The sequence below is a fragment of the Electrophorus electricus genome, chromosome 13 (genome assembly GCF_041902795.1).
Source record: "Electrophorus electricus isolate QZ-2024a chromosome 13, ASM4190279v1, whole genome shotgun sequence".
In the NCBI taxonomy this organism is placed as follows: domain Eukaryota; kingdom Metazoa; phylum Chordata; class Actinopteri; order Gymnotiformes; family Gymnotidae; genus Electrophorus; species Electrophorus electricus.
In genome coordinates, this window is record NC_137509.1 from 8,107,019 (window position 1) to 8,127,500 (window position 20,482).

At 44.9% G+C, this 20,482-nt stretch overlaps 1 protein-coding gene across 6 annotated transcripts in view; it reads left to right on the forward strand.

Annotated features, from left to right (window-relative positions):
• dnah2 (dynein, axonemal, heavy chain 2) overlaps positions 1–20,482 on the forward strand; it is a 104,801-nt gene that overhangs the window by 73,099 nt on the left and 11,220 nt on the right. For 5 of the 6 annotated variants that reach the window (XM_081694667.1, XM_081694669.1, XM_081694670.1 and 2 more), the window contains exons 55-82: positions 18–167; positions 891–1,058; positions 1,401–1,561; positions 1,646–1,785; positions 2,921–3,053; positions 3,693–3,832; positions 4,072–4,282; positions 4,456–4,572; positions 8,985–9,126; positions 9,454–9,623; positions 9,728–9,844; positions 10,133–10,297; positions 10,730–10,855; positions 11,071–11,219; positions 11,544–11,610; positions 12,968–13,118; positions 13,255–13,403; positions 13,598–13,731; positions 13,973–14,117; positions 14,337–14,536; positions 15,058–15,184; positions 15,740–15,926; positions 16,677–16,825; positions 17,310–17,493; positions 17,913–18,103; positions 18,618–18,809; positions 19,120–19,304; positions 20,203–20,437. In XM_081694667.1, coding sequence (XP_081550793.1) covers positions 18–167; positions 891–1,058; positions 1,401–1,561; positions 1,646–1,785; positions 2,921–3,053; positions 3,693–3,832; positions 4,072–4,282; positions 4,456–4,572; positions 8,985–9,126; positions 9,454–9,623; positions 9,728–9,844; positions 10,133–10,297; positions 10,730–10,855; positions 11,071–11,219; positions 11,544–11,610; positions 12,968–13,118; positions 13,255–13,403; positions 13,598–13,731; positions 13,973–14,117; positions 14,337–14,536; positions 15,058–15,184; positions 15,740–15,926; positions 16,677–16,825; positions 17,310–17,493; positions 17,913–18,103; positions 18,618–18,809; positions 19,120–19,304; positions 20,203–20,437 — 4,385 coding nt within the window. Of the gene's footprint in view, positions 1–17; positions 168–890; positions 1,059–1,400; positions 1,562–1,645; positions 1,786–2,920; positions 3,054–3,692; positions 3,833–4,071; positions 4,283–4,455; positions 4,573–8,984; positions 9,127–9,453; positions 9,624–9,727; positions 9,845–10,132; positions 10,298–10,729; positions 10,856–11,070; positions 11,220–11,543; positions 11,611–12,967; positions 13,119–13,254; positions 13,404–13,597; positions 13,732–13,972; positions 14,118–14,336; positions 14,537–15,057; positions 15,185–15,739; positions 15,927–16,676; positions 16,826–17,309; positions 17,494–17,912; positions 18,104–18,617; positions 18,810–19,119; positions 19,305–20,202; positions 20,438–20,482 lie in introns of those variants that run through there. The other variant, XM_081694671.1, reaches the window with a different exon arrangement.

Here is a 20,482-nt window from a genome sequence, read left to right on the forward strand (position 1 = left end):
AATGCGTGTGTTTGTAGGTGATTTCCTGAGGGAGCCTCATGTTTATGAGGACCTGCTAGACTTTAAAGCTCTGAAGGGCTTCATGGAGTCTCAGCTGGAGGACTACAATCTCACACCTGGAGTGGTCCCCATGAGCCTGGTGCTCTTCCGAGACGCCATTGAGCATGGTCAGCTCACTGCTGCACTACACTTTCCATCTGCCATTGCACGGTAGCACGAATATTCCACAGCTCAGTGTGAATTTACACAGCACCTCCTGCAATATGTTCAAGTAAATTATAACAAATTAGATTTTAAACTATGATCCTCTCAACAAGGAAGATCATGGCGCTTAGAGTGAACTTGTATCACTAGTAGCCAGTGAACAAGGCCCCAAATCCCCCAGTTCTGTATTCTGTTTGGCTAAAATTACAAGTCTGTGGAGACAAACTACACTGAAACTTTCACAATCCAATGCAAAAGCTTAGAGATCTCTTTACTATGAATGATTACACTCCTCATTGCCATTATAGAGAATGCAATTACATTACAAACCCCATAGGAAAGTAAGCAATTATGCATTCAGTCCCACAACACAGTGTGTAATCAGTCTTGGTGTCGCTCAAGTCTTGGTACAAACCGAACACATCAAACACAGCATGCCACTGAATTAAGATGCATATCAGCCACCGTGATATAACATTAGACACATCACACGCCCAGTTCACTGCCTGCAATTAACCAGATCACATGCACATAACCTAATGACACACCACTCTCCAACGCAGCACTGAATGATTATGAAATTAGTCACAGCAACATGTTGAGCCAGTCTGTATGTTAATGAGTGATTGTGTTTTTGGCCTATCGTATGAGCGTACCTGTGTGTGTGTGTTTCCCTGCTTCTGCAGTGACACGCGTGGTGCGTGTGATCAGTCAGCTGAGGGGTAACATGCTCTTGGTGGGCATTGGAGGCTCTGGGAGGCAAAGCCTGTCCCGACTGGCCACCTACATCTGTGACTACCTGCTCTTCCAGGTGGAAGTCACCAAGCAGTACCGCAAGCAGGAATTTAGAGAGGGTAAGAGAGCAGGCGTTCACAGAGCAAGCCTAGCTTTTAGCCAGGACATTTCCACCTCTCTGCTACCATATACTAACCAACAAAACAATGAGCAGTTTCCTGTGTGTGCATGGACTAGATCTTAAACACGTTTGTCTGTATGATATGGTGCTTAAGATATCTTCTGGCTCATTGCAAGTATGTTTCTACTAATTTTACTGGTGAAGAATTCCTGACCTTTAAAATCAGATGAAGTTCAGAGTACAGAGGCAGCCTTTTTTGCAGAGGTTACACAGCTAATGAAGGGTCATGTGGTGTTCATTTTTTTTAACTGCACCTGTGTAATTGGTGTTCCTCGTGCAGACATTAAGAAGCTGTACAGGTTGACTGGAGTGGACAACAAGCCCACAGTTTTCCTGTTCAATGACACTCAGATTGTGGATGAGTCCTTTTTAGAGGACATCAACAACATCCTCAGCTCTGGAGAAGTGCCCAACCTCTACAAGCAGGATGAGTTTGAGGAGGTCTGTCTCCAGCTGGTAACGCATACAAGTGCGCGAGTGTGCACACGCGATCATTAACACCACTGCTGTGTCTCACCCGGGCAGGTCCAGAGTGCCCTCTCCGACTCGGCCAGGAAGGACAATGTTCTGGAGACACCCGACTCCATGTTTCACTACCTGATAGAGCGTGTGAGAAACAACCTCCACATAGTGCTCTGTATGAGCCCTGTAGGAGACCCCTTCAGGTACCTGCTCTGGCTACCACTAAACTGTTCCTTCAGTAATGACAGCAACCCATAGCTGCCATCGCTCTAACCAAGTACTGCTGCTTGAGACTTCAATGCTTGAATGGAACTGGGCCAGATCTCACCAGCATGTGCTAAGTAGCACAGTCCCTATTGTCTAACACACTGCAGCGTTCACCTGTGATGATGATATTAGTAACATTATTTTCTGCAGGCAGGGTTTCAGCCTTGGCTGCGGTTCTCTCAATGAATCCTAAATTCAGAGAGCATTCGCAGAAATCCTTTTGGCTGTCTAATTATTTCACTTTTACAGTTTCGTGGCACAAATACTCACACACTGGAGTGCACTGAAGTTCATTTTCTGTGAACATGGGAGAGTGGCCTCACAAAGTGAAAGCAATGTAGTGTAGTGAGTTACACACTAATCAGCTCGCTCACCTGTCATCCTACGATCTGCGTCAGTAGTCCGTGTGAGTGCTAGGAGTACCCTTACCATGACCCCACTTTTCTGCTCAGCCCACTTAGGGTTTTAACTTCATCAAAAATTCTCTGCCATTATGTCTCTCTCTTTTTTCCACGTTCTGTTTCTTGTTCCTGTTCTGTCTCCTTCACTCGCCCGCTCTGATTATGCATCTGATAGTTTGAGTAGCATAAAAATATGCCTACAAATGGTTCTCTAATCAGCCATTTGCGTCCCTTGTCAGCGGAACGAAGCGGTGTGTCAGGTGACCCTGAGGCCATACCTAATTAAAAATGACAGCATCTGAAGTTGTGGCCTTACTCTCTTTGGCCTCACTTGTAATTGGTGGATTTATTGCCATGGTAGCGCTTTAATGGTGACGATTGGCCCAGAGGGCACCATAATCGTCCCTGACAAATCAGCATGCACCTACTTGAAGACCTGTGAGTGGAGCAGTACTGTTATGGGCACATAATGTGTGTTGTGTGTGTGTGTGTGTTTGTTTGTGTATGTGTGTGTTTATGGCAGGAAATGGATGGGTAAAAGATGAACTCACTGGCAACAGCTTAACATTCAAAGGTGGTCTGACAGCAGTGTTTTTCATTGTCCCTGACCGCAAACATAGTTTGCATTCTACCACTTAATCTCTGTGCCTATGTGTATATGTGTGTGCAGGAATCGTATTCGACAGTACCCAGCACTGGTCAACTGCACTACCTTAGACTGGTTCTCGGAATGGCCTCAAGATGCTCTGCTGGAAGTGGCTGAGAGATGCCTCGATGGACTGTTTCTGGGGAATGTGGAAGGAGTGAGAAATGCACACACACACACACACACACACACACACACACACACACACGCACTACTACTACTACTACACAGTCACAGACATACATAAGCTGTTTGATAAGGTCACTAAAACACACACCATCTGCATTCAGTCAGAGTCCCTTTGTCTTCGACTGAGGTTAATTGATTTGCTGCTGTGGTGTGGTTCTAATGTGCCGTGGCTGTCTAATTCACAGCATCCTGTACATGCTCCCATTCTACTCACTACAGACTGTGCTGCATTCTTTCCGGCCCACGCCGGTCTCTCCAACTCTGTTCTGGGTTCTTCATGTAAGGCCAGTTTCCCAAAATTAGTGCAGATATTCTGGAACTGATTATATGTTTTAACAGAGGTTCTTCACTTGTTCTCTTTGTTTCCCTGGCAGAGTGTCTATCTAGTATGAAGGTTTCAATTGAAAGTGCTAGTGTAGAATAAATTTAATTTCTTTTCTATGAACTACATGCAGTAGGCCACAATAACTACATTGAATATTTGGGAAATTTTCTTAAAAATCACTGTTAATAATGAATTGTGGTCAATGGGCTTGTGGTCAAAGTGGAGGTCCAGAAGAAAGGACTCATGTAAGACTGAATGATTTGGGTTTGTTCTGACCTGCAGATCCAGACCAAAATGGCCAGTATCTTTGTGACTATGCACCAGTCAGTGGTCCAGTTCTCTCAGAGGATGAAGTTAGAGCTCAAGAGGCACAACTATGTCACACCCACAAACTACCTGGAGCTGGTGTCTGGTTATAAAAAGTACTTCTTATACTCAAACTGTCTGTGTCTGCCTGTATCTCTCACTCTCTCATATCTATATCTGTTCATATCTCACATTTTCTCACATCGTTCCTTTCATTTTTTTTGACACACCATGTCTGACATAAACCGAATGCCAAGACCCCATCTCCCATCTTCCCTCTCTTAACCTCTCGCTCTTGCTGCCTCTATCTATCTGTGTGTGTGTGTGTGTGTGTGTGTGTGTGTGTGCGTGTTAGGTTGTTGGCTGAGAAGCGCAGTGTGCTTGGTGAGCAGGTGTCTAAGCTGAGGAACGGCTTGTTCAAGATTGACGACACACGCAGTAAAGTGGAAGCCATGTCTGTGGAGCTGGAAGATGCCAAAAAAAAAGTGGCTGAATTCCAGAAGCAGTGCGAGGAGTACCTGGTCATCATTGTACAACAGAAGAGAGAGGCAGATGAACAGCAGAAGGTGAGTGCCAGAGAGATATTCTGTGTGCATGTGTGTATGTGTGTGGTAAATGAAATTCATAGAGCTTCATTTGTATGCTTGTTTTGTCCCAAAGCAATCTGATGGTGACAGTAGTGATGAGCACATCTAGGACTAACTGCAGAACTGTGCTGATGTCTTTGGGGTGTGTGTAGGCTGTGAGTGCTCACAGTGAGAAGATCGGAGCAGAAGAGATCAAGTGCAAGGCAATGGCTGATAATGCTCAGAAAGATCTAGATGAAGCGCTGCCTGCTCTTGAGGAGGCCATGAAGGTCAGTCCCCTTATCCTCAGCCCTTACCTGAATGGACCCTTGCATACTAAGTTTGCTTTAGCTTCACAGTTTGAAAACATTAGTAGGTGTGTGTGTGTGAGTGTGTGTGCGTGTGTGTGTGTGTGCGTGTGTGTGTGTGTGTGCGTGTGTGTGTGTGTGTGTGTGTGTGTGTGTGTGAGTGTGTGTGGGTGTGTGTGTGTGTGTGTGTGTGTGAGTGTGTGTGCGTGTGTGTGTGTGTGTGCGTGTGTGTGTGTGTATGTGTGAGTGTGAGAGAGAGACACACCAAGTTGCCAGTTTCTTTTTGGGTATCACATAAATGTGGTGTGTCGCATAAATAAAATAAACCAGCATTTTTACTGCCAAATTTCTAGAGCTTTGGAATGGGCAAAATGAGTGATGTCAGTGACTTTGAACACAGCATGATAGTTGGTACTAATCTTGCTGGTTCTAGATCTCCTAAACAGCTGTTGTACTGGCCTTTTTTATTCACCACTGTTTCAAAGATTTCTTGAGAGTGGTGTGTACAAATAGCAAAAAAACTACCAGTGATCAGTAAACTGGTGGAATTCAGATTTATTTTGCATTATGAAATTCTCTTCAGGAGGATGAGACTTTGGTGCAAGCAACATGAGTAAACATAGCCATCATGTTTGGTGTCAAAGAAGCTTTGTCTGTGGTGGCAGTGTAGTGGTGTGAAGAATGTTTCCCTGATAACCACTGAAGAACTGTACTGACCAGGTTCACCCCCCCTTAATGACTCTAGTTTATCCACAACTGGATTGTCAGCTTTACCAGAAAAATGCACCTGTCACGAGCGAAGGATGTGCAGACAAATAGAAAGACAGAGAAGCAAACGCTTCAGTCTCCAACTGAAGCTTTTAATGAAATGAAGGAAACTGAACATAAAAGCGGACTAACTACAACAAAAGAAGCCAACGTAACATACAACGACTGGAAACAGTCATGCCTACTAAACAGGGTTAAATAAGGCTAAACATAATGACATAATAACCCCAGGAGGTTTGGCAATAAGGCACAACACATAACACCTGAGGGAGGCGTGACGAAAGCAAATACAAGCATAAAAGTGACAGAACAACATAAACAAAAGGCCACATGCTCTGCCACCACAGTACACCGAAGGCTACCAGCAGGGGGGCGGCACCGTGACAGCACCATGTCACAACACATCTAATGATTCCAGGAACGTGGTACAGAGCTTTTAGTACTTAGGTTTCCATGCAGTTTTTGTTATTCTGATTAACATTGTGATTGAAGATTTTGGATCAACTGTTTACATGGGATGTGATCTAATACAGTCTGTTGTTTGCATGTGCCGATGCATTTAATTAGAACATATGTGGGCCATGTGCATACAGAGCTAGACTGAACTGAATGATGATATAATGTAAGTGGTGTTATTGTGCCAAATTATGCCTGTTCTGACATGAGGAAGCGAAACCTGTCAACTTATGATACAATTAATAATGTAGAGTCCTTTAATGGTCTAAATTAAAAACAAGCTAACTGCAGAGCTTGAGAACCAGACATTACCACGCATTTATGTCAAGACGGAGGAGATTTCTGCCTCACCCTTCCAGTGTGTAATCATATCTTTTTTACTCACACTCAGGCCTTATCCCAATGGCCCGGGATAGCAATATCTGCTGCTCCTAGGATTGCACGGTTCTGCACTGAGACTGGTGTCCTTCCTTGGATCTGTTGGAACCACTCTTTCAGATTAGGGGCAGGGTTCAACAATAAAGATTGGCCCAATGCCCAGGGAAAGAGAAACGCTACTTCAGAACAGCAGCATGAAAAATCACTTGCCCTGTGGTTCCAGTTCGTGGGGGGGGCAATGTGTTAACAACTGATGGCAAACTCAATTCACTTGAATATTTAACCCCTCGAAATGCAAAAAAAATGGTCTTATCCATTTGGACTTCCAATCAAAACAAACCAATGATATCTGTTCACAAACGATGTCAGAACGAGGTGTGCAGGAAAATGGCGATGCGCGAGCACAAAGCAAAATAAGTCCTCGGTTTAATTCCTTCATGAGTTGATTTTGGCCCCTTTGTACCTGATATGTTCTGCCAAGTGTGTAGGGAATATCCTAACAAGGCATTTATAAGTGACTCTCTTTTGTCAGAAGTACAAATGTTAGAAGTCGCTCGACAAATCTTTCTGTCTCAATGCGTATAGCAGCGAAAAAAGCCGCTAGCGCGTCTGGACCACACTGGACATGTGGAAACAACAGATGGACAATAAAGCCGATTCCAAGTTGACCAAGTTAGTCCCAACAACATATCACAGGGTTAAAACAGAAAGATGTTTGTTATGAAGCCTTTGCTTTTCATATTCCTTCCTTTGGAGTGCCAAATTACCACTGCTGTTTTCTGCATCCTACCCACTATCATGATTTGCCACTACTTTCTCTCATATATATATATATATATATGGTGCCCCCATCTGTCTCATCATCTCCTCTTGGCTGGTTTATTGTGCTGGTATTTGATGACTGGGAGGTTAATGTGTTTATAGCATTGATCTTATTTCTGTTCAACTGGTTCTTGAGGACCTGCCTTACCCTATAGAGGTACTTGGATGTTGCTGTCCTTCTGGTTTCTGCCTCATGGTTTCTGTGTGATTGGAGCTGTCCTCTAGGTCTTTTATATGGCCTTGAGGTAATTCAGTTCACTGTTCCCCTTTATACTGTCAACCGACCACACTTCTCCAGCTCGAATGATAGTCCAGTGTCTTCGTTGTAGGTGGTGAGATGGTGCAGTGAGTCAATGTTCCTTTCTGTATTGGCATACAGCTTGATGCCATCCATGTACAGGAGGCTGATGGTAGTTATGATCCTGAATGTGTACCAGTACCCACCCTTATGAGTGATCTTGCTGAGAGTGTTCAGGCCGATGCAGAAGTTGAGGAAGTGCCTGCCTGTGGGTTCTTGTGTGGTCCTCATTTGTCCCACTGAGCTCTTGATGAGAGCTATGGTCTTATACTCTTTATAAAGGGCTAGACATTCACATATCTATGTGTGGCATTGAGTCATATGGTTTTTGTAGTCAATCCAGATGATGCTCAGGTTGGTGTATCTGATATTGGGATCCTGGTAGTCAGCTCTGTCTGACTGTAGCTGGTGCTTTGAGCCTCTGGTATTGCTTCTAATCCTGTCCTACGTATGCCGATTCATCTTGGAGGTCCTCCGTGTAGAGGATAGGTAGATTGATGTTCAGTAGTTGGATGACGCTTGTTTCTTGTTGGGTCCTCCATGATCAGTACTGTCCTGTCATATATTAGTTCGCCTAGTCCCGCCCAGTTCTTTTGTGCTGCCAGGTGGTAATCAGAGCGGTTTAGTGTGAACGGATCATGTCAGGTCCATGTGCTGTCCAGTTTTTAATGTTTGTGACCCGCTTTTGGACATCTGTTTTCTTACTCTTTCCTGCTCAGGGAGATTGTGGTGTTTCATATTTAAATCTTTTAACCACTGAGCCCTGGTATTCTGTGATGATTCTCCTGTATGCTCTTCCAGTACTGCTGAGTTTTAGCTCTGGGTGGGTCCACTGTCAGGGTTTTGTTGAACTATAGATGACAGCTATACTTTGGATGGCTCTTTAGTGAAAAGAGCATTTATTCTTTTGGCTGCTGCTTCTTTTGTGTATGTCTGCAGTCTGGCTGTAAGTACCTTTGTTTACCAGACTCCTGGCCCTCACTTATGGCTCCCGTGCCATCTCTCTTCTGTAGCTAGACACCATCTTTGATCCTTATACCCTTTTGGAACTCTGTCAGGTTGCTGACTTCATTCCAAATTGTTTTTATCTTCATTTCCAGTCTTTGTTTACAAGGAGGACATGGAAAGTGGCCTGTGGCTTGTATATTGTAGCCAAGTATTTCAAGTATCTCTAGTGCTGAAAAATATACTACTTTGTTACTGTCAGTTACACAGGTGGTTGGAATGGCACATATTGCTGCATTTATTATGCTTCTTGCTGTCTTCTGCTCCTTGGTAGCTCCTTGTGCGCATCATGTAGCCTCTTTCATCGCACTTTCTGTTGTGGTAACTTTTCATTAGCTCAGTATTATCTGGCTTTGTCAATCTGTGGTGTATTCTTGTTCTCATGTTTCAGAGGTAGGTGATGTAGCTTTAGGAGTTTTGGATTCATAATGTTGGTAGCTGTTTTGCTTGTATGGGTTGGTGGTCTCTACCACTGCGCAGTGTATATACAGGTGTGTGTGTGTGTATGTGTGTTCGTGTTCAACTTAGGAGGAAGGTGCTTCTTACTATTTCCTATTTCTCCTACTATCTAGAGAGCTTATACCAAAAACGTGACCAAAAAAAGCCCTGAGTGAAACCCTGAGCAAAGCTTTTTACATTCGGAGTAATTTTCGCTCTTGCTGTGCAGGCCCTGGAGTCCCTGAATAAGAAGGATATGACAGAGATCAAATCCTACGGTCGACCGCCAGCGCTGGTAGAGACTGTAATGGAGGCAGTCATGATCCTGAGAGGATGTGATCCCACCTGGGCTGAGGCAAAGAGACAGCTGGGTGAGGGACAGAGAGAAGGAGTGAATGTATGTTCATTTGCCTATAGATTACACAGACAAGGGAATAACATGGACCCCAAACTCAGAATTAGACACTTTAAAGCATGACTTATAAGACTATAAGGAAAGATAGGGAAAAGGAATAGATAAAGAGGAGAATGAAAATACAGAGGGCAAATGTACACTGGAAATGGGATTTAAGTAAACCAACAAAATAAAAAGACAGAAGTTTAAACACATACTAATAAGTTTGACAGGGTCAACTAAGCTAATGAAACTTAAACAGAAGGTTTAGTCGTAGTACTCACCTGACTGCTCTGCGTTGTAGGTGAATCAAACTTCATTAAGCAGCTGGTGCACTTTGATAAGGATAACATTTCAGACCGTGTGCTGAAGAAGATAGGCCAGTACTGCACACAGCCTGACTTCCAGCCTGAGATCATCGGCCGAGTCTCACTGGCTGCCAAGTCCCTCTGCATGTGGGTCAGAGCCATGGAGGTAGAGACCAGTCTACATACACACACACACACACACACAAGTACACAGACACAGACTCTCTCTCTCTCTCTCTCTCTCTCTCTCTCTCTCTCTATCTCTCTCAGGTGTATGGGCGTATCTACCGTGTGGTGGAACCAAAGCGAGCTAGGCTGCAAGGAGCCATGACTCAGCTAGCTGAGAAACAGGCTGCACTGGCTGAGGCTCAGGCCAAACTCAGAGAGGTGTGTGTGTGTCTGTGTGTGTGTGCGTGTATGTGTGTGTGTGTGTGTGTGTGTGTGTGTGTGTGTGTGTGTGTGTGTGTGTGTGTGTGTGTGTGTGTGTGGTTGCAGTTGCGGTTGCATTATACACCCAAACTCTGATAAATATGGAGTCATACTGGGTTCCACAAATAAGTATGAACAAGAATACCACACACATATAGCTGCCCATCTCTCCATGGTTATCATCTATCACTGTTAGAGGAGGAACTAGAGGCACTTTTGTGTGTGTGTGGGTGTGTGTGTTTGTAGGTGGGAGAAAAGCTGGACCTGCTGAAGAGGCAGTATGATGAGAAGCTGACTCAGAAAGAGGAGCTGAGGAAAAAGTCAGAAGATATGGAGCTCAAACTGGACCGAGCTGGAAAACTGGTGTCTGGCCTGGCAGGAGAGAGAGTACGCTGGGAAGAGACAGTAAAGGTGAATACACACACACACACACACATACACACACACACATATATGTATTTATCACATATGTTTAAAAAACTGTGTAGCCTCTTACCCTATTAGATTAAATGTGATCTATGCCTCAAATATGATGGACCTACAAACCCTTTTTGGTTAATTGTACTATGTGATTGTGCATATAAAGGAACCAATGATGACTTAATGAACCTGTTATGAACATATCGAGAACGAAACAATGTTATTTGTGTCTGTTCTTTCCTTTCATGAAGACACCTGCACCAACACTACAGTGTATAAGTGCATTGGCCATGTTTTTTAGGGAGCATTGTGACTTCCAAACACCCTGTACTGTACTGGTTAAAATGGGGCTGGACTGCTGCTGCTGCTGTGTGTGTGTGTGTGTGTGTGTGTGTGTGTGTGTGTGTGTGTGTGTGTGTGCAGGGCCTGGAGAAGGACATGGGCTACCTGGTGGGAGACTGTCTGCTGGCTGCTGCGTTTCTCTCCTACATGGGCCCCTTCCTCTCCAACTATAGAGACGAGCTGCTCACCACCATCTGGATGAAACAGGTTTCTCTCATTCTCCAGCTGCTTCTCGCCTCCCTCCCTTCAGCCTCTTCATTTTATTTCCCTGATTATCCTGAGTAATGTGTGAGTAAGCACACAGTTCAAGTCTAAAGTTTCTCACTCTCATTAGACTTTGTCCCTTTATTCAGTTTGGTTATTGTGCCCTCTCTCTCTCTCTCTCTCTCTCTCTCTCTCTCTCTCTCTCTCTCTCTCTGTAGTTCATGGAGTTGGAGATTCCATGCTCTCTGAGTTTCAACTTCGCCGGGTTTCTCTCAAAGCCGACGGCCGTGCGTGACTGGAACATCCAGGGCCTTCCCTCCGACATGTTCTCCACTGAGAATGGAGTAATTGTCACCCGTGGCAACCGGTCAGCTCTCACCAGGCCAATCCCCCTAATGCTATTTTGACAGACAGCCAGTCCCAAATGCTAATTAGAATAGTGATGATATCTCATGAATAATGATGACTAATGAATAGTGATAGCAGAGTAATTAGCAAAAGATAATAGTAAGCTTTGCAATATGAATGTCCATTTATGGGCTATTGCTAATTTCCTCTCACAGAAATGGGAATGCACCAGACAGGGCATTTTTGAGATTATGGATTATTATGAATTATTGGCGGATAATGTGACAGGCGTTCGCATTAATGGCTAATGTCTCCAGCCCACTTTTTCTGTGTCCTTCCCCAGATGGCCGCTAATGGTGGACCCTCAAGGACAAGCACTGAAGTGGATTAAGAACATGGAGTCTAAAAGAGTGAATAATTGCAAATACACAGTCACCAAACCCTTTCTCCCATTCCCTTTATACCCTCAGTTAGGATATAGAGTGAATTATCTATAGCCAACCAAAAGTGTCGGACGTCTATAGAGACCGGAATGGAAGGCAGGACAACTGAAGACATCAGGCAGGATTATAGCTGGATTCCCCAGTGCCCAAGCATATCTCCCAATCTGCATTGACATTATCAGCCGAGCGTGGTGCCAGGCTGCCTTCCTGCTTCAGCACTAGTCGTGACACTGGGCTCAGCCCACGGACTGCTTGTTCCTCTCCTCCTTAATTAGTGGAGAAGAAATGAAAACCACAGAGATCTCAGTGGGACTGAAAACTGCATCCTTTCCATCAGTCACTCTCCTTACCTTCTTTCTTCTCTTCCTCTTTGTCCCTCTTCATCCATCGCTCCACACACAGACGCCTCTATTAATACTCCCGCGCTCTCCCTGCCACCCCTCTTTTGTGGCCTGGTAGGCAGTGCTGTTCATTTTCTATATGGAGTGGAGATGAAGACTCCTTTTTTTCCCCCCTGTGTTTAGGCTTTTTGAAAAATAGAACACATGACCGATTTTGGTGGAGAATTTAGAGAGCAAAAATGGCACTCGGGTGAATTTATCACTAGTATAAGGGTATGATGCACCATAAACACTCTTCCAAGCACAACCTTAGTCTCGCTCACTGACACACACACAGGACAGTGCCATGTGCCTTATGCCTTTGTCCATCAGGTTTCTGTCCTTTTTATTTCTCTTGTCTCAACTTAGCCTCATTTGCTGTACAGGTCTCTGCCCTTCTCTCTCACACTCCCCCTTTCCCTCTTCCTCTCCCCCTCTGTTTTCCTCTCTCTCCCGCTTGCTTTCCCTCTGTCTTTATTTTTCTCTCCCTCTCTTTCCTCACCCTCTCTCCTATGTTCCTTTCCCCTTTTCTCTTCCATTTCTCCCCCTCTCCCTCTCTCTTTCTCACTCTCCCCCTGGCACTCTCTTTCTGACCTTTTCCTCCTCTCTGCAGGTCCTTTCATGTCTTGCTGGGGTGGCCAGAGCCATTCACACACTGCAGCTAAACGCTGACATTTAGGAACAATCACGAAATGTCTTCTACTGACAGTCCAGAAGCTTTCTCCTCCTTCTCTCTCTCTTTCTCTTTCTCTATCTCTCTCTGTCACTCCCACACTCACTCATTCTCTTGGTTCTGCTTTACTCCTTTCAAGCCATTTTTGTCCATGCTTTTATCTTCGCTTTATCTTTTTTACCCTCTACCTTCTGACTCCTTCGCATCCGCTGTTTGTTCTGGTCTGTGGAATCCTTTTATAAACCCGGCTACCATGCTTCCTTTCTCTCAGGGACTGAAGGTGACAGACCTCCAGATGTCAGATTTCTTACGGGTTTTGGAGAACGCCGTGCAGTTCGGTTCTCCAGTTCTTCTTCAGAATGTACAGGAGGAGCTGGACCCTTCACTGGCCCCCATACTTAACAAGTCTCTCACACATGTTGGTCGGTTTCCTGCTCTCACACACCATAGCATAGCCTTCTCATTCCTGTTAATCTACACAGTACATTTTCATGCCTGAGGTGGCTGTGTGCAGTTACCCATGGTGTTGGTGTGTGTGTGTTTTTTGTGTGTATGCAGGTGGAAGACTCTTGATGAAACTGGGAGATAAAGAGGTTGAGTACAACCCAGAGTTCCGTTTCTACATCACCACTAAACTGTCCAATCCACATTATACACCAGAGATCTCCACCAAAACTACCATCGTTAATTTTGCTGTGAAGGAACAGGTGCGTGCGTGTGTGTGTGTCCTTTTGAGTTTAAACCAAAACATTCTAGTGGTCAATGTTCACCACTACAGCTAACAATGTTGGTCAATCTTGCTCCATCTTAATAAAAGGGTATTTCCTATACATTTGTTATTGCTTTACCCTCAGTGTGTGTGTGTGTGTGTGTGTGTGTGTGTGTGTGTGTGTGTGTGTAGGGTCTGGAGGCTCAGCTTTTGGGCATAGTGGTACGTAAGGAGCGTCCTGAGCTGGAGGAACAGAAAGATACTTTGGTGATGAACATTGCCTCTGGAAAGAGGAAACTGCAGGAGCTGGAGGATGAGATTCTCCAGTGAGCTCCACACACATGCACAGGGCTCTCCATTAAACATGTGCACACACACCCCAGAGTACTACATTAACACCTTTTATTCAAGTGACATTTAGCGAAAATGTAACATTAACACATTTGCTGCATCCATAAAGTCTGCTTTTTCCTTCAGCAGGATGTTTGTGCTTACCAAGTCCTTACTGTGTGTGTGTGTGTGTGTGTGTGTGTGTGTGTGTGTGTGTGTGTGTGTGTTTGATTGCAGCTTGCTAAACGAGGCGACAGGCTCTTTGCTGGACGATGTGCAGCTGGTGAACGCTCTACAGACCTCCAAAGTCACCGCCACCGAGGTGTCAGAACAACTGGAGAGCAGCGAACAGACGGAGATCAAAATCGATACTGCCAGAGAGGTGAGAGAGAATGAGAGGAAAGGAGAAAGGAAGAGGGCACAGAAATGGTTGCCACATTGGATTAAAGATTGAGGCTTTGAAAAAGGATAAGGATAAAAGGATTTGAAGACGAGGTCATCGATAGCAGTGAAGTGAAAGATAACGGTCTAGATGTTTAAACCCTGTTTGTGTGTGTGTGTGTGTGTGTGTGTGTGTGTGTGTGTGTGTGTGTTTCTGCAGGCCTACCGGCCCTGTGCACAGCGTGCGTCTGTCCTCTTCTTCGTGCTGAACGATATGGCCCGTATAGATCCCATGTACCAGTTCTCTCTGGATGCCTACATAGACCTATTCAACCTGAGCATTGAGAAGAGCCCACGCAACCACAAACTGGAGGAGAGGATCACCAACCTCAACGACTACCACACCTATGCAGTCTACAGGTCACACACACACACACACGTTCACACACGGGATTGTAACAGCAGTTACCAAACTTAAAGAGGTTACTGATCTGTCACAAATACAAACATGTACACATACAGACATTTAAAAGCAGGAACAATAAGAGCAACACCCAGAAGTATATTAAAAATGTAATTAAAAAAAATAAAATATATATTTTAATAAATATAAATACATATAAATAAATATGTATCTTATGTATATTTTGAATATCTCTACAGTCTCTCTCTCGCTCTCTCTCTCTCTCTCTCTCTCTCTCATGTAATATATATATATATATATGGATGGATGTATATAGATAGATGGATGGATGGATATAGATCACAACATAATCTCACTTGTAATAGTGCCAGAAAATGTGTGTGAACGCCCATGACAGCCATGTAATTGACAGAAACAGTTAGCTACTACCTCTAATGGTGTCTCAATGGCTGTGTCTCGGGTGTGGAGCTGGTGCAGCGCTGGGCATTGTGAGAGCTGCTGCTGCCCCTGTGTGCAGGCATACCTGCCGTGGCCTGTTTGAGTGCCACAAGCTGCTCTTCAGCTTCCACATGTGTGCAAAGATCCTGGAGGTGGCAGGCAAGCTCAACATGGATGAGTACAGCTTCTTCCTGCGCGGGGGGCTGGTGAGAGTCCACTTGGGATTTATTATTTCATATAATTTTATTATTCACACACTCACCATTACCCCATTCGGTGTGGCCTTGAGAAAAAGTACATCTTACTTGCAGCTTCGTTGTGAACTTCTCAGTCTGTCCTAGTGGACTAAAAGCTCATTTCTGTTTGCTGACCCTAGGCAAGCAAGTTAACTCCTAGTGGCAGTGTAGTGTGGAGAGACCTGCTGAAAGAGCTCAGGTCTCAGCAAAACTTACATGTAGCTCTTCTGGGTAACATTATTTCCCAAAAGCTACAAACACTGACTGTAAATAGTCTGCTTTGCTGTTTATTTGTTAAAGCTCCAAGGCCTTTCCATGTTTCAGCTCCGCTAAATCTGTTTAGTCTGATAGCCAGGAATTTAGAAGCCTAGTCCCTGTGTTACATGTGTTGCATCATGCTTGGGGTATGTTTGCATTAAAACATTTAAACCTTCTGTCTTTTTGGCCTTTATCATATATTTCTTTTGCATGTGTGTGTGTGTGTGTGTGTGTGTGTGTGTGTGTGTGTGTGTGTGTTTCATTCAGGTCCTGGATAAGGAAGGGCAGATGGATAATCCATGCACTAGTTGGCTGGCTGACTCTAACTGGGACAACATTACTGAGCTGGACAAACTGGCGAACTTCCATAGGATCATGGCTTCCTTTGAGCAGTACCCACGAGACTGGAACCTGTGGTATACGAGCTCAGAGCCAGAGCACGCACCACTACCTGGTAATGGGTTGATGATCACCTTGTGTGTGTGTGTGCATGTGTGCTTGTGTAGGTGTGTGTGCGTGTGTGTGCGCATGCACATATCAGGTCATCAATGTCAGTGTTATTCAGGACAGGCACTTCTTTATTTGTAAATCTTATTAAATCTTCTTATTCAAATTTTTTGTCCTCACAATTAATTTCTGTCTTGTGTATATTATTTAACTTGAAGATTAAAATGTATTTGCCCCTCTATCCTCCCAATTCTTTCTGTAAAAATGTTTAATGTCTGATTCTTCCTACATTGCTAGTCTGTCATTTCCCTTCCTTTATTTCATTACTGTAATTGTATTACTCAAAGTTCTGATCAATATTAATACAATCTATGCTAGAACTTTCAGCCATAATTTTCCCTCTGCTCTCTGTGAAAATCCATTGTTTGTTTAACCCATTTATGTAATTATGAATTGTACTGTTGTTTTAAAAGTAAGCTCTCAGGAGGCCGTAGCGCTGAAAATGTCTATAAGAAAGATAATATTTGTCTGTCAATTAATCGCTTGTTTCATTTGTCTCCTTTTCTCTCTCCTTTCTTATCCTTTTCTTTCTCCCTCCTTTCTTAACTTTCCTTCATTCTCTTCTCTTTCAACTTCATTCTTTCTCTTTGCAAACTGCCATGTCAATTCGCAACCCCTGCCCATTTCCCTCCACTTCTTCCCTCCTTTCTCACTTCTTTCTCTCTCTCTTCCGTTCTCTCTCTCTCTCCATCCTTAGGGGAGTGGGAGAATGGGTGTAATGAGTTGCAGAAGATGTTGATAGTGCGTTCTCTAAGACAGGACCGCATATCTTTCTGCGTCACCTCCTTCATCATCAACAACCTGGGCCCCCGCTTTGTAGAGCCACCCGTCCTTGACATGAAGGCTGTGAGTGATAGACACACACACACACACACACACACACACACACACACACTGACACACAGTGCATCCTCATAAAGGCCAAAATATGCATAACAACACATATCACTCATTCACAGTTCAGCACTCTCATCCCTCCTATCTTGCACACACATTTCCTCATAGATCCACAAGGGTGCTTCTAGACTCCATCATTAGGGTGGCATTAAAAAGACCAGCCGGGCATCTTAATTAGGAGGTGTCCCATTATGAGTGTACATGGGGGTTCCCATTTCCACCATCTCTGACGGTGAGATAATGCCTGAACCTGCTTAGTACACAGCTAGATCCTCTCACACTGAACACATGTCAAATGCTGTTTTTGCTCTGAACTTCTGTGTTATGAAGATGACTCAGCCAATCGTGACAAACCCCAGGAAATGATTTGCAGAGTGTTGCAGGACGTATGCATTTGTCTGTGTGTGTGTGTGTGTGTACGTGTGTGTTTTAGGTGGTAGAGGACTCCACCGCTAGGACGCCACTGATCTTCGTGCTGTCCCCTGGTGTGGACCCCACAGCTGCGCTGGTGCAGCTGGCAGAGACGTTGGGCATGGGTCGCCACTTCCATGCCCTCTCCCTGGGACAGGGCCAGGCTCCCATCGCCACGCGTATGATCAAAGAGGGCGTGAAGAATGGTGAAGCTTCTCCTTCTGCCTTTACATTTCCCGTTTGTGTGCGTGTGTGCGCACGCGTGTGTGTGTGTGTGTGTGTGTGTGTGTGTGCACGTCCTCTCATCTGTCTCTCTGTGTATCGCTTGTCTGTTGCGTTACTTTGCTCTGCATATTTACTTCACAGACTCAGGATATTGGACATGATTGTTGATTAAAGGTGTTTATCCTATTTAAATAAACTGGAAGTCATATGAATGTCATTAGAAAAATTGTTTGATTGTTGGAATAAAGAAATTATCAGTTTCCACTTACTCTAATATTTTTTCCTTCCTCCCACTCCTTATCTCTCTTCCTGTGCGTGTGCATCCGTGCGTGCGTTTGCATGCGCGTGTGTGTGTGTGTGTGTGTGTGTGTGTGTGTGTGTATGTGTGTGTTGGGGGCAGGTCACTGGGTGTTCCTGGCTAACTGCCACCTGTCTCTGTCATGGATGCCCCAGCTGGATAAGCTGGTGGAGCAGCTGCAGGTGGAGAATCTACACCCAGACTTCAGACTGTGGCTGAGCTCCTCACCTCACCCAGACTTCCCCATCGCCATACTGCAGGCTGGCATCAAGATGACCACAGAGCCACCGAAAGTACAGCCCCCTCTCACACACACACACACACACACACACACACACACACACACACACACATATACACACACACTGACAACCCTCGTATACGCATGTACACATTCTTATGTACAGGCACCTATATAGACCTGCACTTACCCAGGAATGAAACACATACAACACTGCATGTGCTGCATTTACTATATAACGTACTTCAAACAAATAGGTTTCCACCATCTTTAACTTCATTGTACCTACTTCAGGAAATAGACTTTCTCTATTGACCCATTGGATTTCTGTTTTTCTGACACATCTTTGGTCTTAAAAAAATGCTAAGAGCCTTGGTCCTGTTTTTTGCACATATTGATCAGAAGTCAAGGAAAGCTTTTTTTTCAGAGCACATTGATTCTTGTGACACTTTGTGGGGCTCACACACATTCAGACACACGCGCACGCAAGTGCACAAACACACACACACGCACACACGCGCGCACAGACAAGTGCAGACATGCAGCTCCCTCCTGTTCCTTCACAGGGCCTGAAAGCCAATATGAAGAGGCTGTACCAGCTGGTGACGGAGGCAAAGTTCTCGCGCTGCACACGTCTTGTCGTCTATCGCAAGCTGCTCTTCGCCCTCTGCTTCTTCCACAGCGTCCTGCTGGAGCGCAAGAAGTTCCTCCAGCTCGGCTGGAACATCGTCTACAGCTTCAACGACTCCGACTTTGAGGTAGAGACAGACCGGTATGCTTGAGAGATCCTGCTGTTGCAGAATTCCTTCAGCGTGAGCAGGAAGGGGTTAACTGTCCCTGCCTGAGTGATTTACTGGTGTGGTCAAGAGGTGTCAGCTGATGGCCCATGCCAGCACAGTTAGCACAGTGAAGGCCACCTTAGAGGGCACATCGCTTCTGGACGGCTGTCGTCTCTCCTCTCCATTTCTCCTTCTGTGTCTATCTGTTTCTTCTCTCTGTGTCACTCTCCCCCTCTTTCTTAATCTCTCTCAATCTTTCTCTCTCCGTCTCACTCATTCTCTCTCCCAGGTGAGCGAGAACTTAATGAGTCTGTATTTGGATGAGTATGAGGAGATCCCCTGGGATGCTCTGAAGTACCTCATCGCTGGGGTCAACTATGGAGGTCACGTTACAGATGACTGGGACCGTCGACTCCTCACTACATATATCAGCGACTACTTCTGTGAGGGCACAGTCAACACACCTTTCTTTAAGTGAGTTTCTCACTCTTACATACACACACACACACACACACACACACACACTAATGTGGATGCACACCCATACAAACAAAAATAAAAACAATTAGCATTTGTCACACCTCAATAACCTTCAGCCCTGTCTAGTAAGGAAAACATGTTTCTGAGCCATGTTGAATAGCAAGAGCCCCACCATGTGGATAGAATTAAAAGCACATAGGCAGACCAACACACACACACACACACACACACACACACACACACACACACACACAAACACATAGTGCTTTAATGAAAAGATCAGGTACTCTCTTTATGATACAAAAACGCACACATCTTAGCCCACACATTGTTTTGTTGTTGATGAGACACCACAAGTGTCACAGCATGTGCTGCTGTGTCTCCCTTTCCCCCTTTCTGAAGTAGCCCTGCCCTCATTTTAGATTAACCCCTTCTCAGACACACTTGCTTAAAACTCATATATGGATTGTTAATTAGCTGATTAGCTGACTACAACCAAAGATTTCACCAGTCCAGTTTATCCACCACTGCAGTGCACATCTAACAAAGAACAGTAGCTCCCCCATGTGGTGTGTTTGATATTTACACTGTGTTTGAAATAATCTGGCTGAGAGCAGAGACAGTAAGGTTGGTGTAGATTGCTCGTTGACTGCAGATAGGGCCATGGGAGTGAGGCTTTTTCTGGATGCCTGCTGGGTTACCAGCAGTCTTGATGATGCACTTCTTTAACCTGGAATTCATTTGTGTGGTGTTCAGTGGAGGCTGGATTAGACTTCTGAGAAACAGGTTGTAATGTCAAAGATGATGTAAGGATGTAGAAATCGAACAAATAACATTATTTGACGTGTGTGTGTGTGTGTGTGTGTGTGTGTGTGTGTGTGATGTCCTCTAGACTGTCCTCTCTGCCTACCTATTACATCCCTCGTGATGGGCCACAGGCCAGCTATCGGGAATACATCAACCTGCTTCCACCAGTGGAGCACCCAGAAGTGTTTGGCCAGCACCCCAACGCTGACATCGCCAGCCAGATCTCTGAGACGCGAACGCTCTTCGACACGCTCCTCTCTCTCCAGCCACAGGTCACCAGCTCCACAGCCACCAGAGCAGGACCCAGCCGTGAGGAAAAGGTGTGTGATTATTTGTGTGCACGGGGTGGGGGGAGGTCTGGAGAA